Source organism: Typopeltis vanoorti, chromosome 20 (assembly GCF_054136105.1).
Source record: "Typopeltis vanoorti isolate ZY-2024b chromosome 20, IOZ_Tvanoo_1.0, whole genome shotgun sequence".
Lineage (NCBI taxonomy): Eukaryota > Metazoa > Arthropoda > Arachnida > Uropygi > Thelyphonidae > Typopeltis > Typopeltis vanoorti.
Window position 1 is genome coordinate 5102194 of NC_143568.1, and position 21469 is coordinate 5123662.

At 35.9% G+C, this 21469-nt stretch overlaps 1 protein-coding gene across 1 annotated transcript in view; it reads left to right on the plus strand.

Moving 5' to 3' along the window:
* LOC150095205 (DNA helicase MCM8-like) overlaps positions 1-20206 on the plus strand; it is a 56305-nt gene extending 36099 nt beyond the window's left edge. Inside the window, exons 2-3 of the mRNA XM_090409880.1 lie at positions 3188-5028; positions 17776-20206. Coding sequence (XP_090266006.1) covers positions 3223-5028; positions 17776-18504 — 2535 coding nt within the window. The 5' untranslated portion in view covers positions 3188-3222 and the 3' untranslated portion in view covers positions 18505-20206. The remainder of the gene's footprint in view (positions 1-3187; positions 5029-17775) is intronic.
* Positions 20207-21469: the final 1263 nt, after the last annotated feature.

Below are 21469 nucleotides of genomic sequence, written 5' to 3' on the forward strand. Positions count from 1 at the left end.
ACTTCGAAGTCTCAACTAATGTCCTTTGGCCTGAAAGCTCATTTAAACGCTATTAGATTTGATGTAGTGGAGTATCTACAAAATATATCTCATGCTCTGTCTAGATCTTTTTTGGCTGCTTGACATTCTGGATTCCATCACATTTTAGGATAGAGTGTAAATGGTCCATTTTCCACATGGGCATCCATGCAGAAGAACGTTCTTATGAAGACAGTACAAGCAACAGGAAAATCGTTTCCATAGATGCTCTCTTCAACATCCCAAGTAATCAGTGAAAAGATGGCTATCGCAGAATATGAGTAGATAGACATATGGGGAAAAAGGTATTGACTCTATTATTAGGAAGGTTGAGATCGTGATTGTTGATCATTCACTCAATGATATGACTTCATCCATTTGGGTTAGCACTACTCCATCCCAAAAAGTGTTGTGCCCATTAAAGTTGCCCATGATGAAACGTATGGGCTGAGACAACTGTCATATAAGATTATCAAGTTCAGTCTCCTTTAAATCACAACCAGTGGTAAATAAATCAGACATACTGTAATAAGAAATCCCACAGATATATTAATTGCTATTGTTTCCAAAGCAGTATTAAGCTAGACATGTTGAAAAGGAGTATGATTGCCTAGTAGAATAGCTGCTCCACCATGAGACAGGCCATCTCTAGTTCTGTCCTTATGAACAACAATAGAATGCCTTTTAGGGTTGGATCCTCACTGGGTTTTAAATATGATCTCTGTAGACAGAAACAGAAAGGTTTGTGTTTCTGCAACAGAACCTTGATATCCTCAATATTACAACAAAATCCACAACAGTTCCAGTGTAGAAATTTTCTTATTGTTTTGGTTTTATATGCTGCTCCAATTTCTGAGATGCTGAGGGCCTGCCTTTGCCAGGCTTATATTTATGTATTGATTTAAGGAAGTATGGACAGCCAGTGTCCATCTGTTCTTCTTCTGGAAAAATGTTTATTACATCATCTGATGTGTCAGGATCATTTGGTAATTTTAGTTTACTTTCAGTGGATATAGAAGCATTCAGTTTTTCTATAGGAGTGTCTGGTAGTTTATCTTTAGCTGAGATCCTTGCCATAATTTTCTTGAAATGGGATCATTTTTGGAGTTCTTTCAGGAGTTAGACCTCAGGTGATATGACGGACGTGCTCTGCAGAGAAGCAATCACAATCATAAAGTACAAGTATGGGAAGATTATCAGATGGTGGAATACACATGGGTATGAGCTGCTTTTGATATTTTCTTAACTGTCACCTTTTCACAATAAGATTTTAGGATGGTGGTGGTGGCAGCTTGCTTCCTCTTTGCATCCTGATATATCTTTTGTTCTGTTTCTCTGGCATCTACAGGAGTAGAATGGATCTTCCTGACAGTTGACACATTCAGCTTTCTTTGAAGAGCAAGATTTATTATGCTCTTTACCTCCACAACGGGCACAGGTAGCAGAGCCACAACTGGCAGTTTGGGTATGCCGTATTTCTGACATTTAAAGCATCTCAGTGGATTAGGCATGTACAGCCTAACAGAACAGGCAAGATATCTTGCTTTTTGCAGATGTTGGAGGTTTAGTTATATCAAAAGTAAGGATAATGTTCATGGTTGGAATGAGGTGACCACTCTGCATATCAGGATGTACCTCATACCAGTCATTCCCTGATCTTTAAGCTCTAAACACATTTCCTCATTTGAGACATCAAGAAGATCCCATTCTGGTATCACTCATGTAGAAGAGTAGTGATTTATGAGGTGTAATTGGTATTCCATCCATTAATGTTGCTGACAGATTTCCACAAGGATATCACCAGATTGTAGTTCTTTTAGCCATTCTGGGAGTTCCTACATTTCAGAATAAAGAAGGGTTACATTTTCCATATTGGCTTTTTGCTTGCTACATGGATGATGAGAAAAACTGATAACTGGCAGGCCATTGGATACCAGTGATGGTGGTGTGGAAGATAGGATAACATAAGACTCAGAGAAAGTAGAGCAAAGAATATGGGGAGAAAAACAAAGAAAAAGAGGAAGAGTGCTAGTACCATCACTGGGAGATACCCCAGTGGAGGAGTTCTGATTAGGCTAATACAACTTATATGATAATTAACATTTATACACACATGTATTTCAGCAGTAAGCATTTTCTTTCTACCAGTAATGTTATCTTATCTCTACAAGGCATCTACTGTCCCATGTTTAGAACTACATAAACTGAGGCAATAAATACACATACCAAATAGGGGTTTAGGTTGTTCTATAGGCCAACTTAAAAAAATAAAATCTCACAAGTTTCCTTCATACAGTCTGTCTTTTTAAATAATAATGTTACTTACACAATATGAAAAGATTTTAAAAGCTTTATGCTGCACAAAATATACCAGTATGTAGGAAGAATCAATCAGTGTGTGTGTGTGTGTGTGTGTGTGTGTGTGTGTGTTAACTGTCAGTAGCAGTGGCTTCGAGACTGACTTTTCCTTCCATCACATCTCTCCATACTACCAACTTCTCTCGTGCTATCGTGCTTCCTCCTTTCTCTAGTACTCTTCCTCATGTTATCTTCTAGCTTTCTTTCCCCTTCTCTTTTTTTCAGGGTCTTTTCTCCTCCTTTTATTCTCTCTAATTAGATGGCCCTGCTATTGCTTACATCACAACTAATTTTAATATTGTAGAAGAACTCCAGTGTGGATAATAGAACTTTATGACTGGGTTCTAACACCAACTTCTTCAAATCTTTAACATCACATCACAGCTCCCTGGCGTTACCAGTTTGGCATCATCAGTAAACAACTATATAGCTTCTCTAACCTTGTAGTGATATATAAATTAAACAACAGTGGTTCTAGAACAGAACTCTGTGTTACTCCACCCCATCACATTCACTCCATACCTCTACAGTCTGCATATTTTCCTTGTGCAACACTTACATACTTCAGTGAGTTATGGTCCTCAGTTCATACTTATCATATAGTTCTTTTAGTGTTTTATATTATTAATAAGATAAGTGTGAATTTTGGGGTTATATAAAAACAGATAGGGAAGTTTTTATTAGTAATATTTTAAATATGATTTCATTTGTTAATCTAATTATTGTTAACCTTGAGTGAATGTTTATTTCTAACTAGATAACATTAATACATATGTGTAGATTTTTATTTCTTTATTTATTTTTGTTTCAGATTCTGAATATAATTCTTAAAGGCTGAAGCTCATAATGAATAATCACAGTTCTGCAAAGAAATATGGTAGTGGTAGTAGAGGATTTTGGAAGACAAACTTCAGAGGACGAGGTTCATTCAGAGGAAATTTTCAAAGAAGGGGACCACAGAGTAACAGCACCTCTCAGAGTAGTTCCTCAAGAAATTCCAACAGTAAAGAAACACTCTTCTCTCATTTAAGTGATCCTACATCTGAAGTATCTAGTTTTTCTCCCAAGGATGGCCCTTATATGGGATGGAAATTATATTTTCACAGTGAACCCTATGATGAAAATGGGATTACTTCCAAGAGAGTACGGCTAGCAGAAGAATATCTGAAATTGTTATCAGAAATGTATAAAATGGATGATATTGAAACTAAAGGCTCATTTGTTATAGATGTAAAGAATGTTCTGTCAAATAAAGAACTTATTGGAGAATGGGAAAGTTTTTATGAAGACCTAAGAGATTTTCCAGAACAGGTTACTGGTTACTTTGGTCTGGCAATGCATGAGATGGTCATCAAAAAAATTCATCAAGAATTACCTGTTACACTACATGCGGAGAGCCTGGGTTCCGGTAGTACATGTATCCCTTCAGTATTACATGCACGATTTGTTAACTTTGAGCCTGTTACAATGCTGAAAAATCTTAAAGCTAACTCATATGGAAAATTTGTCACTGTAAAAGGAACAGTGGTGAGAGTAAGCAATATTAAACCTTTGTGTACAAAAATGGCTTTTGAATGTGTTCAATGTAGAACAGTACAAGTAATGCTGCAGCCATATGGAAAATTTACTCCACCTGTTAAATGTAGTAAGCGTGGATGTCATTCGCATGCTTTTAATCCTCTGCGTGGTTCACCATTAACTGAAACTGTAGATTGGCAAAGCATACGTCTGCAGGAGATTGTTGCCAATGATCAACGTGATGGTGGCCGGGTTCCAAGAACTGTCGAATGTGAATTAGTATATGATCTTGTAGATAGCAGTGTTCCAGGAGATATTATTTTGGTTTCAGGAATTGTAAAAGTGACTAGTAGCAGTGGTGATGGACGTATAAGAACTGGCAAAGATAAATGCATGTTTCTACTCTATATACTAGCCAATTCCATTACTAGTTTGAAAGGGGCCAGTGATTCTTTGAACAAATTGAACACAAATCCTGGTGGAATTGAATTTAGCCTTAAAGATTTGTATGCTATACAGGCAATTCAAGCTGAAGAAAATCTTTTCCGTTTGTTCATAGCATCTCTGTGTCCAGCCATTTATGGACATGAAATGGTTAAGGCTGGATTAGCATTAGGACTTATTGGGGGAACACAAAAATACCTTGATGATCAGAACTGTATTCCAGTTCGTGGTGATCCTCATATTCTAGTTGTTGGGGATCCAGGTTTAGGGAAAAGCCAGATGCTTCAGTCTTGTGCAAATATTGCTCCCCGTGGAATATATGTTTGTGGAAATACAACTACAACGTCTGGCCTTACAGTAACACTATCTAAAGAGGGACCAGGTGGAGAATATGCACTTGAAGCTGGAGCATTAGTTTTAGCAGATCAAGGATGTTGTTGTATTGATGAATTTGATAAGATGGGAGTGCAGCATCATGCACTCTTAGAAGCTATGGAGCAGCAGACTATCAGTATTGCTAAAGGTGGCATGGTTTGCAGTCTACCATCACGTACCTCTATTCTGGCAGCTGCCAACCCTGTGGGTGGCCATTATAATAAAGCAAAATCTGTTTCAGAAAACTTAAAACTTGGTAGTGCTCTGTTATCTAGATTTGATTTAGTATTTATTCTGCTAGATAAGCCTGATGAGGTAAAAAAAATGATATTTATGTTCTTATTCAATGTTTTTTTAATTGGGGCTAATTATATGCCTTATAGCAACTTAATTTTTTTTCCTCCCTAGATCCATTTCTGAGCATTTTTCTGTGTTCTGCTAATTAATGATATTTGAAACCAAAATTTCATAACTGAAATACGTATTTATTTTTGTATAACATTCTCTTTTCATGTCATATCTTTGACTACATATTTCACACAATCTAATGGGAAAGTGTTATGGTTGCAGCAAGAGGGGAACATAGTATTAAATAGTCTAAATATGGAGACAGTGAAGAAATCATCGAGAATAAATGACAAATGAATTTAGACATAAGGTGGTTAAGCAGTTCTGTAGATAGCTTTCGGTATTGAGACCACATATTAATATAAAGAGGCAAAAAAAGAAAGGAGCACAAATTAGGTTTAGCATTTCACACGGCCACTACTAGCCATCAAGTACTCTGGCAACTGACAAACATGTCATATATTGATAACTGTTTCACAAGAAAATTTAAAGAATCCATACAAATGCTTAGGATCTCTACACAGTGCAATAAAAATCAAGGCTTGATTTCACATCAAGTATGGTTTGCCTTCAAAAATTTAACTGCCATGGGTCTAGGATATAGCACACATGAACCACAGAACATGACAACTAGCAATGTTCTAACATGCATACAGTAACGAAGATATCATTTGTATTCTGGTTTCTCAATTATTCAACAGTTATGAAGTTATTAAAAACATCTAATATGTGTAATTAATTGTCAGTAAGCTTTTGTTGGGTAAAACTTTTGATGTACCATTACCCCTGATGATGTAAGTCTTACGATACATGAAACTTGTTGGATTTTTTTAATTGTTTATTTTTAATAAACTCTTTATATTAATATGTGGTCTTAATACCGAAAACTACCTACAGACAAATGAATTTATTCTGGTGAGTGACTCATTACTCATAGGTCATTCCAAGTGAAATCGTCAGGAAGTTGATGTTGTATACATTTTGACGAAAGTGAGTTTTGTTACCTTGTCCTTTAGATGGAAGAAAATATCTTTTTGTAGATTTTTGGCATCCTCTTGATTATGACAGCCATTTTTATTTGGCAGATCCAAAGAATTTTCACAATTTTCAAGGGTTGAAAAATCACAGCTTATTGTCTAGTTTTTTTTTGTTTTTTTCCCTGTCAGTTTAATGGTCAAGGTGTGTACTTTTTGATTTCTTATTTGCATTTTCACATAATATAATTTTTTTCAAGATTGTGGCCATCTGCTTTAGGTGTTTTGAGTGCTCTTTTTCCTCCCATTTTGGACTCTATCTTGTGGGCTACATTGAATCCACAAGTTTTTTTATGTATACATGTGAAATATGTATGCCACAGATCACCTTGATTTGAAGAGTTACTTTCTATTACAAAAAATTGCCTCAAAGATTGCAAAAAAAATTAAACAGCTAACTTTGAAAACCAAAAAAAGTTATGTGAAGGAGGACCAAATGAAAATTTTATGACATACTCTTGATAGGTGGCTATAAAGCAAAATTGGTGTCCCATTTTGTTATTTTTATCCCTTCAGCCTAGAGGGTAGTGTTTTGAAAATGAAGAAAACTGTGTTTTTTAATTATATATTTCAGTGTATTTAGTACATCCACTTATCAAGTCACTTATTTTAGAGACTCCTGAGTGGTATGAAGTTGACAGTATTACATGTCACCACCATTAATGTAAAAGTGGAATAAAATGTTATTTTATTTTATTATTTTATTTATAAAATTTTACTTATCTCAGTAATTAAGTTAAGTGGTATTCACCACTTAAGTGTAATATATTTTTCCAAAGGAAATGATCTTATCAATTTTATAAATGATTATACCGGCAGTATTTATGATAAATACTGCCGGTATAATCATTCAGTCGAGTGACTGCAACAACTTCATTGCTCTCTGGTGGACAGCATCATTTTTCTCATAGACTTTTGCATAGCTGTGATACATTCTTATGTTTTAGTATTTATTTCAGTTTTGTCTGCTTTTTTAAATCTTTCTAAAGAGAAGTTTTTCTTTGAAAAGACAAGTTTCAAACAGTATTACTTCAGATTCAGTGTCTTTGCTGGATACAAAAAAGAATTTCATATCAGAAGTGATGCTAAAACAGAAGTCAAACATGTCATGGTTTCTAGTGACAATATGTGGTTTTCAATAGTCCTATTGCAAGCTTGCCTTTGTGACCATTTGTTGAATAGTTTTTTCCGCAGCATCACCACATGAGCTCTTGCCATGTGATATGGCAAAAAAAAAAAAGTACCATTTTGGAAATAAACCAGAATTATTTCTCTGGTTAACAGGTTAACAAAGTTCTTTCTCTTCATATACTAGACAGACAGACCATCACTAAACTAACATTTTTTTTTTTTTTTTTCCAAATTTGGGAACTTTTCTTTCTGATGAAACCATATCAAAACTCTTTGAAAAGTCAAACTTATACTATGTTGTGTTAGACAGTCACTGATAACATGGTGTTTCAGATATAAAACATTTTTGTTTAAATATGCCACAAATGAATGCAGTGTGGCTTTCTGAAAATATCCCCTAAAATTATGCACTCAGAATAAAAAAAAAATTAATTTCCAATTAATGTTCAATTCAATGTTTTTGATATTTTATATCTCTAGCAGTTTCTTCATTTTCAAGTAATAAAAATAACTTGAAAGTGATTTTGGGCATATGTATTCTATTACATGTATAAATGAAACATAAAAAATTCAACATTTATATGCAACCTAAGCCTGCAGGGTAAAGTACAAAATGGAGAAAAGCACTCGGAACATCTTAAACAGGTCAGGTGACTGCCATCTTGAAAAAAGAAAGTTGTCTGAAAATCCAAAGATTAAAAAAAAGTAGTTTCCTTCAGTTTTTAAAATGGCAGCAAAAACATCAGATATTTGCTGATTTGGAAATAATTTGTAATTAATTTTAAAACCTTCTAATATTGTAAAAATTCTGTGGATCTGCTGAATAAAAATTGCTTCCATTATTAACAGGATGGCAGGAAAAATCTAAATATATATTTTTCCTCTTTTTTTTTAAAAAAAAGGGACAGAATAACTAAACTCATTTTCATCAAAATAATGTAGTTTCAGTTTAAGTTGAGTTTACTTTTTTTTTGGTACTTTAGTCACATGGAATCACCCTCATTTAATTAGATTCTGATGATGAGACTAATGATTTCATGGTGGGTGCAAAATAATACTAATTATAAATGAAATAAGAATGATGCAGAGGATATGAATATGATGGCATGGAGGAAATGAGAAGAAGAAAATGGATTAGATGAGTAAAATTATGAGTTTGAAGAGGAGATTAGTAAGTGGCATACTGAAGGTGTGGAAGAAAGAGGAAGGGGGGAAAAAATCACAAGGTAGGAAAATAAATAGGATAGTCTGTTTGGTACTTTGAAATTATTATTACGTGACACCTCCAAGGAGTCCAAAGACTGACCTACACTACAACTCTCCATCTCCATCATTCAAATTCGCCAACTACAGCGAACCACAACTACCATCATCATCATCTATACCATAGGTTCCCAAACTTTTTCGGGCAGCCGCCCACTTTGCAAGACACAAATTTTGTAACTTCTATATAAAAAATAGAAGTTAAAATATCCTGTATGACATGTTCAATTTTTTATTTTGCCCGTAAGCGCATTTTGTTCGTCTGACCACGACATTGTCCGAATAATTATAAATAATAATTAATAAATAAAATAATTACACAAGATATAAACAACAAACCTACAAAACATAACCACAGAAAACAGTATAATAAGTTTCGAATAATATTTGCTTTGTTTTTTCCTTCTAGTTAGTACTAACTTATATTGCTAACTAAAATTTAAGATTTTATTTCTTTCTTGCCATTATTATTTTTACTCGTAATATTAAATTATATAAAATTGGGTTTATTTTTGTACAAATCAATTAGAAAAGTGGTTTTATATATTTTATATATATTTTGAAATGAAATATAATGAATATATTTGTTACTGTAAACATAACCTATTATACACACACACACACATATATATGCTCTATTTTCTCATTGACATCTATTTCTATCTGACATGGTAAATTTTCAAATGATTAAATAATTGAAATAGAAAATTGATAAAAAAAAAATTGATCGTGTAAGACGGGCATAAGATGAATTAAAATGCAATATTTAAATTTTAAATGATTATCTAATCGCAAAATCACAAATAATTAATTTTTAAATATATATTATTAATTTCTTCTATAAAGAGCCACCGACCCCTAGGCCGCCTGAATGTCCCCCAAATGCTTCTGATCCCACTATAGCCCCCCCCCCCCCCCGAAGGCTTCAGTGCCCACTGGGGGGGAGCAGTACCGCCCACTTTGGGAACCTATGATCTGTACCAATGCAATCTACTGACTACCGCCATCACTAGCATTTTCACAGACTATCACAAACATTCATGCCCCCAGCAGGATTTGAACCCGCAGCCTTTTGGCTGGAGAGCAGATACGCTAACCACTCGGCCAAATCACACTGTAAGTGTTCTATTTTCATAGAACAAAAGTATGGAAAGAATATAATGATAGGAAACAGTGAAAGAATTTGAAATTGTGAGTATTATATAAGCAAAGTGGATATTAGATCCACCATTATTTGTATATTTGATTCAAAAAATAGCAGTGGATGTGAAGAAAAGTTGAATAACTTGTTACAGTTGCTGAAGTACAACTGATATGTTCCATGCATTTCTAAGATCTGACATTAAAAATAATAGTGATAGCCATTATTTTCAACTTCTGTTGAGTCATAATGTGACCTGATTATGAGAGGTAGTAAGAAAGGTATCTAAGCATTTCATGACAGACTTTATCCCAAACATTGAAGCTATAAGCAATTGCAAGCACTTGAGAGATTCATTCGCTAGTGGGTAGTTCTATGTGATCAGTAACCTGTAGTGGCAGATCACCACAGTGGGAATATTAATAAATATAAGCTTATGCACAATAGTTTCTTTAAAAGCATTTTTACATTTTCCAAGTTCTTTAAATTAAAAAGGTACAAACTTGTCATGGGCTATGCTCAGTTTGGACATTGTCTTACAGTTTCAATTTTTTTCAATACAAAAAGTATTAGTATAATTTTAAAAAAAAATCACTATAAAGGAAAGATGTATTATTACCTGTTTACAAAAAATTAGCATGACACCAATTTAGAATTGGGGGGGGGGATCATTTCTGTAAGAAATGATCCCTCCATGAGCTAAATTTTTCCAGAGTATCCTGTTTAATCACAAATTTACTTAACACTTATATTGGTACATGTGTATTAGGCAGGAGCTTGCCCACATTCTTTCTGCATCAGGAAGACTCGAATTTAAAAATCTGTCAGCATGTTTAGGAGATTTCATTTCTACTCTTTGGTAAATTTTTTCTGTGAAATGTGAATGTCTTTGGACTCTCAGTTATGACCTTTTATAGTAACTTTTTTAAAATGGCTTTCTGTGGTTATTTTATGGGAATCTCCATAGAGTCCAAAGACATTGAAGAAGGCTCCCACTAACCATTATTCATACATAGACATACTTAAACAGAGGAAGAGAGAAATTATTAATTTCTCTCTTCCTCTGTTTAAGTTCATTTACTAACTCCACTACTACCTTTCGCAATCCATTCTGCTTATTCACTACTCTCCAAACAATAAACCTAGCTCTCACACTCTTGTTAACCACACTCCTACAGAACTTCCAGGAGTGGTACTTAATTCTCTCCAGTTTCTTAATATATAAGAAACTTTCTTCATTTGCCCTTTATATAAAATCCTTTAATAAACTTATGTTTTTATAATCTTTCCTCATTTCTATCTATCAGCTTTGTAATCACAACACTTTCAGCCTATCCTCAATGGTAAAATTCACACACCAGTTGCCAGTTTTTCCACTTGCCTCTAAATCCACTCCAGCACATCCTCAAGAAATCCAGGCTACCAGATCTGCACAAAGTAGTCCAGATGTCACTATATCAAAGGCTTGTAAAGAGGAAGGATAATGTCCTTACCTCTACTTGTTAGTATCAACAGCCAGATGATAATACGAGCTGTTTTGCCCACTTTTGCAATGTGTTGTCGGAACTCGACTCCCAATCTACCATCATCTACAAATCCCTAGACTTATCAATTTCTACAGTCCAGTTCTATCATTATAATACAGCTTTTATCCATTTCATTCAAAAATGCATAACTTGACACTTTGCCACATTAAACTGAAAATCGTTATCCTATACTTGTTGTCAGTCTGTTTAAATCATCTTGCAGGATCTCTACATCACTGTTATTAACTGTTGTACTCCCCTCTCCTTTTTTTTTTTTTTTTGCATCATTATCAGCACACAACTGGATATCACCCTCTCCCAAGATCATTCTACATATAATTAATGTACAAATTAAATAATTGCTCATGTATAGTCTTATGGTCTGCTACTGGTTTTCTGTTGGATTCTACTCTGCCATATCATACTTTTTTTTATGTCATCAGCTATTCTCTTATCCATCTCTATTTGCTTCAGTGTATGAAATGGTGTCTCTCATTGTAGAAAGTTTTTTCCACTTGATTATAAATTAAATTAAAAATGACAAGAAATTATATTCTTGTATAATCCTTTATCCAAATGTAAGCAAACAAAGCTTGTGCTTGAAGTTTCTTCACGACTAGGCTACTTGTATATACTTCACATTAATTGCCTTAGTATCCCATAATGCAGAGCACACATCCTTCTGGTTTAGTATAATGCTGTGCATTATGGGAACAACTGCTACTCAGACTGGTTTCAATCTTTATTGAAACACTGTTGAAGTGTGTGTGTGTGTGTGTGTTGGGGGGGGGGGTGTCCTCTCTCCAAAAACTGATTGATTGATGTACAACATTTCTAAATCTCACTGAGTGACCCAAAAAGTATCACTCCTAAGTTCATCATACTCTCATCAGTGGTTCTACTCAGTGACAGGTAAAAACTTTCCTAAAGGCATTTAATAATGTTTTGCCTTTGGGCAAAATATCATTAGTGGGAGCCAGACCTTTGTATAAGTAAAAGGTCTTCTCCAAAAACTATCATTCTTAACCTCATTGAGTGACCCAAAGGATCATTTTATCATAACTCTGAATCACTCAATGGTTCTACCAAGTGACAGCACACCCTACCACTGAGCAGAACCACTCATCTCTCAGGGAAAAGCATCCATTGACCAAAAGGCACCAAAATGTCGAGACCATGTCAGTAGAAGCTATTCCATAGGCAAGCATCTGATGGAATGCAGTGATTGAGACCACTTCAGCAGTCCCCCACCTGTGGAAAACCACGTCAGGGGAGCCATATCCAGAAGAGCTACCAAGGTTGAAGTAATGCAGAAGTCATGTATATTCCATGTACAAGTAGTAAAATAGTATAGCACCTTATTGTTAAAATACTCTGGATTAAGGCAAGTTGTAGAAAGTTTTTTCCGCTTGGTCATAAATTAAAAATGTGGAGAAATTATATCCTTGTTTAATTTTTTATCCAAGCATAAGCAAACAGTTTGCATGTGAAGTTTCTTCATGACTAGGCTACTTATATACTTGGTATCTCTTGTGGATCTTTGTCCCACTGATGAGACCTGAAGGGTTGAAACTGGTCTGGATAGTGACCTTTCCCATAATGCCCTTAAACGATGTGCTTTGCGTTATGGGAAACTAAGGCAATTAATGTGAAGTCATTAGTCTCTATATACAAGTAGCCTAGTCACAAAGAAACTTCACTGGCAAATTTTGCTATATTTGCATAAAGAATTAAACAAGAATATAGTGCTTCACTGTTGTATTTGGTCAAGTGGTGCATTTGCAAAGTCCAGTGACATTGCGGTGAAGCCCTTTCCTTTATTTAACAACTGAGTAGTTACTAAGGTAAGACCTACTCTTCACAAAATTGTGGTCTCTCATAGAGTATCATATTTCTGTCCACTCATTCCTGAATTTATTTTCTTTAACCAAATTTTTCAGTACTTTTATCACTACTCTTGAGATACCAGTTAGTACTAATCTTGACAAGAGTAGTGTTCTCTTTCCACTCTCTTAGGATCATGCTAAAGATGAAACTTAAGTAAAGGATTCTGGTCAGAGGAACTGTCAATTCTGCTATACCTTCTAGTAATACTAGCCAATATTTCATCCAATACCATGGCAGTGGTTACATAGTATCCTAAGCATCTCCAATTTATGTACCTCTCTTCTCACATTAGATCCTGTCACATACCTGTGATACTGCATTGACAAAATCTTCTTACAGAGTGATCACTGAATAATTATTCAAGTATGCTGTCTGATCAAAAATATTGACACCGTATTGTAGTAGTGAATATGTATATATACACTGTTTGGAAAGAAGTCAATGACCCCCATGGACAAGATGCATCGTGCCATGTATCCTAGAAAAAAAGTAAAAGAGGAAGACACAGAAAAGGACCACTGTAAGAGAAGCTATATAGAAAAAAGGACTGGAAGAATTATCAAGAATGAAATTGGAGAATTGACACAGGCCCACTATAGCTCACATAATGAATTATACTTTATTTTAGCATTTAATGTAATAATTGTATGCTGAAATACACTGATTGGAAAGAAGTTAACAGACACCTCCATGGGTAAGGGGCATTGTGCCATATAATATCATGTGTCTGTAACCAATACAAATTGGAGGGATATGATGCTCTCAAGTCACTGCAACTGTGTCTGGTTAAGATGGTGGCAAAATGGGAGTATGAAAGAGACGTGATAAGATGCCATATTGCAGGCCTATCTGTTTAGCAAATTGTTGGCAAATTGGGCCATCCCAGGTTCAACAATCAGTGATACCATACTACAATAGAAGCACAGCAAGTCAACTGCAAGTGTCATCAACAGTGGATGACCTACCACACTCACTGAACATGACCTTAGGGTGCTGCAAAAGGAAAGTATGTAAAAACCGCCATTCATTTACTGACACATCTCATCTTATTAAGATGGGCGCCATGGCTGTTTTTTCCTCGCACTATGGTGTCTGCCGACTTCTTTTCAAACAGTAGTATACATCATAGCAATGACTCATACAGGTATAAAAGGAAGCACACAGTCTTGCAATCTTCATAGACAATCATTAACAGTAAAATAGACTGTACTGAAAAGCTAATTTCAACATTATAGTAGCATAAGATTTCCATCTTTGCAAGAACTCTGAGAAATTTCTGTCCTGCTGCGGCTGCCCCCGATCAATTGTATATGATGTGAAGGTGGAAACACGTAGGAGCAACAACAGCATTGCGACCTAGTGAGCCACATAAAATCATAGAGTGGAACTGCAAATGCCAAATGAGGTGGAAAAAAATTGCCTGTCCTGAGTTGAAACACTCACTACTGATTTCCAAAATGCTTCTGCAAGCAATGGCAGCAACACAACTGTTTTGTCAGGAGCTGATGTACATGGGTTTCCATGACCATGCATCTGCATACAAGCTTAATATCAGCAAAGGAAACATAGTGTTGGGTAGAGTGATGTAAAGCTCACAACTGTTAGACTCTGGAGCTGTGGAAATACATACTCTGGAGTGATGAATCATTATTTTATCTGAGTCTGACAGATGAGTCTGGATTGGAGTCCTGCTCGAATGTGTTGTACCAACTGTGAAGTTTGGTAGTGGAGGCATGAGTTCAGACTGGTTTTCATGCATTGAGCTGAACTCCCTACTTCTGAGTGATAGGTTCTCTTAATGGTGCAGCTTTTTATTTATTGTTTTATTTGATTTTTATGGCACAAAGATATCATGGATCATACTCTGTCAAGACACAGGTCACAGCAGTACATAAGGTAATTATTTAAAGGACAATCACAAACATCCATGCCTTTTGCAAGATTTGAACCTGCAGCCTTTTGGCTGGAGAGCAGATATGCTAACCACTCGGCCAACCAGGCTGGCAACAGTAGCCTGTGACTTTCTAGACAATTCTATGCAGCAATGGATTGATGATATGGGTGTTGAAGAACTTGACCATCCTACACACAATTCTAGTAGCAAGGCTTATACGTTGGTCAGACATAACTGGTGATTAGTTTACGGAATTAACAACGCATATAAAGTATATTAATTAAAGGTAACTTTAATGAATAACTTCTATATTTCGACAACGTCACATTGCCATCTTCAGGAACATAAAGATATGGTATGTGCACGCAGGCACAAACACAAAGCAAATGAGGAAGAAAGCAAGAAACTAATATTGTTCCTAAAGTCCTAATGGTGCCCTCTGGCGAGCTAATTTGGTAGTCTTGGCAGTTGGGCTGAAGTCCTCATAATGTAAGTCTCCCAAATTTGGGGTAGTTTCATGCACCCAAATTTGTTGAGGTTAGGAACGTTTTTTAGAGCTGCTGAAGATTCTATGAATAATCTTTCGTATTTAAACTTTCTGCGATGAATTATTTTTGTTTTCTTCCAACGAATTTTATGGTGGGTATCTAAGGCATGGTCTGCCAGCCCAGAGCGGTTGTACTGGTGGAACCGGATGTAGTCTTTGCGTTCTGAAATCCTGATATTTGTTGTTCTGCCTGTTTGGCCAAAGTAGGACAATTTGCAGCTGCAAGGGACCTGGTATACACCCTGTAGGTCTAGGGGAAGTGGTTGGTCTTTGGTAGAGCAGATAAGGGATGCCAACTTTTTATATGGTTTGTAACAGGAAGTAAGGTCATATTTTTTGAGGATATTGGTTATTTTCTCAGAGGTGCCCTGGATGTAGGGGATGGTGATAGACTTGGTGTAATCTTTATTGTGGAGGGGGGGGAGGGGATTGTGGTTTACTGATTTTAGTATTTTTTGGATTTTTGGGGGGTTATAGCCATTGGCTAAGAAAGTGTTGAGGATGTGGTTTAGTTCAGTAGTTAGCGCCTTGTCATCTGAGCAGATTAATTTTGCCCTGTTATATAGTGTTTTTATAACCCCATATTGTTGTGAGGGGGGGGGGAACTGCTGGTGAATGTATCTGCCAGTATGGGTGGGTTTTCTGTGAACAGAGAAAACCAAAGATCCATCAAGCTGGCAGGTGATTAAAGTGTCTAGAAAGGGGAGGGTGTTGTTTTCCTCTTTTTCTAAGGTGAACTGGACTCTGGGGTGTTGGTTGTTTAAGTGTGTTAGGAAGGAGTGGAGTGTGTCTGAGCCATGTGGCCAAATAGCAAACACATCATCCACATAACGAAGCCAAATAGTGGGTTTTTGTGGGGCAGAGTTTGGCTTTCTCTTCAAATGTCTCCATAAAGAAATTGGCCAAGGGTGGGGAAATGATAGTTGACAAACTAGAGCAGATATGGTTGGATATTAGATTGGTGCATTGGATTGGAGACTGGCTATCTGATAGGTATCAGATACACAACTATACTTGTTGTGTATGGGGGAGTGATATCCAGGAAAAGGAAAGTCACTAGTGGAGTGCCTCATGGGTCAGTTTTAGGTCCATTGCTGTTTAACATGTATATTAATGATATAGGTGAAGATTTGGATGGAGATATTCAGTTTTTTGCAGATGATGCAAAGTTGGGACGAACCATGAAGTGTAGTGAAGATGTTGTGGCCTTACAGGAAGACTTGAATAGATTGAGTGATTGGGCACGGAAATGGGGATGTGAGTTCAATGTTGCAAAATGTAAGGTTTTAAAATTTAAAAAACAAAGATGGGATGCAGAATTTATGCTTGGTGAGATATATTGTTGGAGGTAGAGGAAATAAGAGATCTGGGGATGATAGTGGATAAGGATCTAAAATTTAGGGGACACGTCGCCAAAATTTTGAAGACAACACAAAGGCTTCTGGGAATGATGCAGAGGACACTGACGTGTAGAAGTAGGGAGATTCTTGTTCCGTTGTATAAGGCTTTGATTAGGCCACACATGGACTATTGTGCCCAGATTTGGTCACTGGGTTTTCAGAAGGATGAAGAGATGTTGGAAAGGGTCCAAAGGAGACTGACCAGAGGTAGTTTCTGACCTCTGGAATGTCGAGTATGAGGAAAGATTGAGAAGATGTAATTTGCAGAGTCTGGTGGACAGGAGGAAGAGGGGAGATATGATAGAGACCTACAAGTTGGTAAGGGGTTATAGGATTTTTTTTTTTAATAGAATAGTTTGTGATAGCTGATATGGATTGTACAAATGAGCATCTGAAAGAGCCAAGGAAATGCTACAGAAGATGCAGAGATGAGTGATTGAGAATAGATTGAGAGAATATTGTTTACATAGTTTGCTAGATAGAGGGACAGAAAGGTAATAATGTACTACTGACACTTGTAAGTTGCTAAGAGAAGATTCATTGCACAGGGCAGTGAATAAGAGGTAAGCCTGCAAATATTATAATGATCTTTTGAGTAAAGAAGTGAGGAATAGACAAAAAGTGCACCTATATTGGTTTTTTTTTTTTTTTTTTTTTTTTTTTAGAAAATTGTGATAGTGCAAGAACTTCCTTTGATCAGTCCTGAAAACTCATTTGATGTATCATTTTTAATTTGATTATATCCTTACATTTTATTTTGTTATACTATGCTAGTGAGATTGCTTCTAACAGTCTTCAGCTGTTGTTCCCAGTTGAAGATTGGTAGTAAGCATAACGAGTGTATTTTTACATAACATTAATTTTATTCTATTTATTTTATTTTTTTTATAGGAATTAGACTGCAAACTTTCAGAACATGTGATTGCTCTTCATTCTGGAAGAATAGAATCTGATGGCAGTAGTTCATCCAGGCATCAACATTTTGAAATGCCTGCTGAAATTCGCCTACTTGCTACTGAAAACTCTCTTAGTGAACGAATTAAATATCACCCTGAAGAGACATATGATCCCATTCCTTATCAGTTATTACGTAAATATATTGCCTATGCTAGGAAATATGTACACCCTACACTTTCTTCTGAAGCAGCACATATATTACAAGAATTCTACCTTGACCTTAGAAAAAGACATCAGACCTCAGACACCACACCCATTACTACCAGACAATTAGAATCATTAATTCGTTTAACAGAGGCAAGAGCTAGACTAGAATTGCGAGAAATATGTACCAAAGAGGATGCAAAAGATGTGGTAGATATTATGAAGTATAGTATGATAGATACCTACTCTGATGAATATGGCTTTTTAGACTTTCAAAGATCACAGCATGGATCTGGAATGAGTAGTCGATCTCAAGCAAAAAGATTTATTGCTAGCCTTACCAAAATATCTGAAAGGACATGTAACTCATTTTTCACCATTCAGCAAATGAAACAGATAGCAAAGGATGCAGGAATAAATGTACCAGACTTTGAAGGATTTGTTTCATCTCTCAATAATCAAGGATTTTTTCTTAAAAAAGGACCCAAGCTTTATCAGTTACAGACAACTGATTTTTGAATCCTAATTGGAAAAACAAATATATTAGTATTTAATCTTCAACCATTAGCATTAACTTGAAATATTCAATATCTGGTTACTGGTCATCTTCTTAACTTCAGCTTTTCTGAGTCTGGTGATACTTGAAGAATTTTTTTTTTTTCCTTCACTTCTCAAACTCCAAGTGACATACCTGAACCAATTTGTTTGTTTAAAGTTATTTAGCAAACTATCTTAGTCTGACTTATTTACAAGTGAACCTAAAAATTTGCACCTATTGGTTTCATTTTTGTCTGTCTGTGCATAGAATAATCTACTCTGGCTGAACAGAATTTAATGAGCCTGTTTGATACATTTGAACCTCTACTGAAAGCTGTGACAATCTCTTTGATTTAAATTAGGCTGTATTTTTTCCCAGGACAGAACAAAGCAAAAAATTTGAAAAGATAGAGTAATAATTCTGCTCTGGCTGAATTTAACAAAATATTTTTGTATTCACAATTTCTTTTTGAAGTTTATCATGTGTTTTCAGTTTGAGTTTAAGTTGGATAACTTACAAGGGTCAAAAATTAGATCATTTCAAAAAAAGTATAAAATTATGTATGTCAAATGACAAGGAATATTTTCTTTTAGGCTTACACGGTGATCTGAATGCATTTTTGAAAATTATGGAGACAACTACCGTGTTTGAATAAAAACTTTAGTTTAATATAACTAAAATCTACATTCGACGTTTCGACCTTTATGTCAAGGTCATCTTCTGGAGCATACAACTATACACAGGAAACAAGCTACACTACAATCAAACTGGTTTGTTAAAGACACTGACCAACCGCTACAACAATTATTGGCCTGACCTCTGTTGGGAAAAAAAAAAAAAAATTATACATCAACGCTAGAGTCCTGTTATTAGTGTTACCTGTTGGTTGTAGTAATACATTGGGCACAGCAACAACAAGTATCTATCTATATACACATTAACATCATGTACACATTCCAGCCAGTTGGTATGGAATGGTTTCTAATACTATCCAAGGATTGGCTAGAGTCCTGACTTATTCTGGATCTTATATATTAGGTAGGCTGAATGTGTGCCATCCAGATCCTTGGAATTTTCATGCCATCTTTGTTGTTGATATTTGGGTGTTTTATTAGGATTTCGCAGGCTTAAATTTCCTTTCGTACCAGCTTTTTGTGCGGTGTAAAGATTAGGTGCTTTTCCGGTTGATTTGGTGTAAGGTGTTGAGTGCGTGGTCTGAGAGGCCTGCTTCACCATAATGGTTATATTTAATGTGTTCTTTCTTGTGTATAGGGATTGTCCGTCCTGTTTCACGAATGTACGGTAAGTTACAGCGGATGCAATAGACTCCAGGATGTGCTAATGGGAGGAGAGGATCCTTAGAGGAGTTGAACAGATCGATTTCTAAAACTTTTGTCACGTTTTAATTCTAACTACTAAAGGTTATTCCTTAATTAAGAATGAATCCTTTAAAATTTCTATCTGGGGCAGCCTCCTTTTCAGATATTGACGAATTTATTTTTTAAAGCTGCGCCAGCCAATATCCTAGAATAGAAGGAACTCTTGTTCAGAGAGACCTTCCCAGAACTTTATGCTCATACTCATTAAACAAACGCTCAACTACGGCTATGTAAAACTCAGCTTGCAGTCGTGACCTCTAATCTAACATAATATACTTTATATTCCCTCCTGCTTAGTTTCGAGTTTATGAGTGGTAGTTTGATTTCATATTCAGGCAAGGCTCAGGTATAAGAAACAAAACATGTTTATTGGGACCTTAAACATTTACAATTATAAAATATCACACCCTCAATCAATTCAATATCAAACTAGGAGAAACAAGTAAACCCTATGGCATATGAGTAATAATGCCTTCCCTTAAGTTAAACATAAATACACATAATATAAATACTATGAATCTCTAATCAATTCTGTCTACAATCTTAGTCTTACACATTAAAAGTTGTCACATTCATCTCTAAACGTTTCCAGACAACTTGTCTAATGGAAATCTGCCTATATAAGATTAAAATGATCACTTAAAGTTCTCTAATAATCTGTCCCCATTTGACTAATACATAACAATTTTCTTTCCTCTAACATAATTGGGAAGTAGATAACAAAGTTCTGTACTTTACCGTTTCTTGCCTGGAATACCTGGTCCATTAGATCCGTTCGCCTTTGTTGAACTCAGCTCGGTACTTCTTTCAGATCATGTTCCACGTGGAGGGTCACGGTAGTCATCTGATTAGGCTTTACTCTGCACCCGACATCGTGTCTCCGTCTATCTGGATCTGCTGCCGATCATTCTCGTCTGTTCTGCCAGTTGCAAGGAAACGCTCCGCTGCTTTCTTCCGATGGGACACCTAGCGAAAGCTCGAAACTATAGATGCTGACATCTCGCGTTTGGCACCGTTCTGAATTTATCAAACATCCAAGGGAAAGGGCTTGCCGTCCGACATCGTTGTACCACCTTGAATCGATCAGGAACAAGCAGGTTCAAAGGAGACGAGAAACGGCACAAATCCCCTTTTATTCTCTCTTCCTTTCGCCCTCTTTTCTGCTGTCCTTTTTCACACGGCACTTGTCCTCAGTGCCCCTTGGCTGATTCGCTATTCTCCTTCTCTTCGAGCACTCTATTCCAGGAGAGTGAGCTAGATTTGCCTTCCGCATAAGCCCTTGCTTCAAGTCTTACGCTCAAGCAGGACGGCTCACGCGCGATCTTTGGACTATTGTTTACAACCTTACTTAGCCATTCATTGTTCACAGAATGCCTTATTATAACTATAATTAACACACAATTCCTCCACATGATTTTTGGGTAGACAATATTGAATCTTATAAATCCACATAAAGAGATGCATTTATTCTTACATACAGTAAATAAATTCTTTATCTTCTGCTGGAGTACAAGTTTCTCTTTAAGCTGTTATATTAAACTTGTTAAATCCTGAATGAATAGTTTCT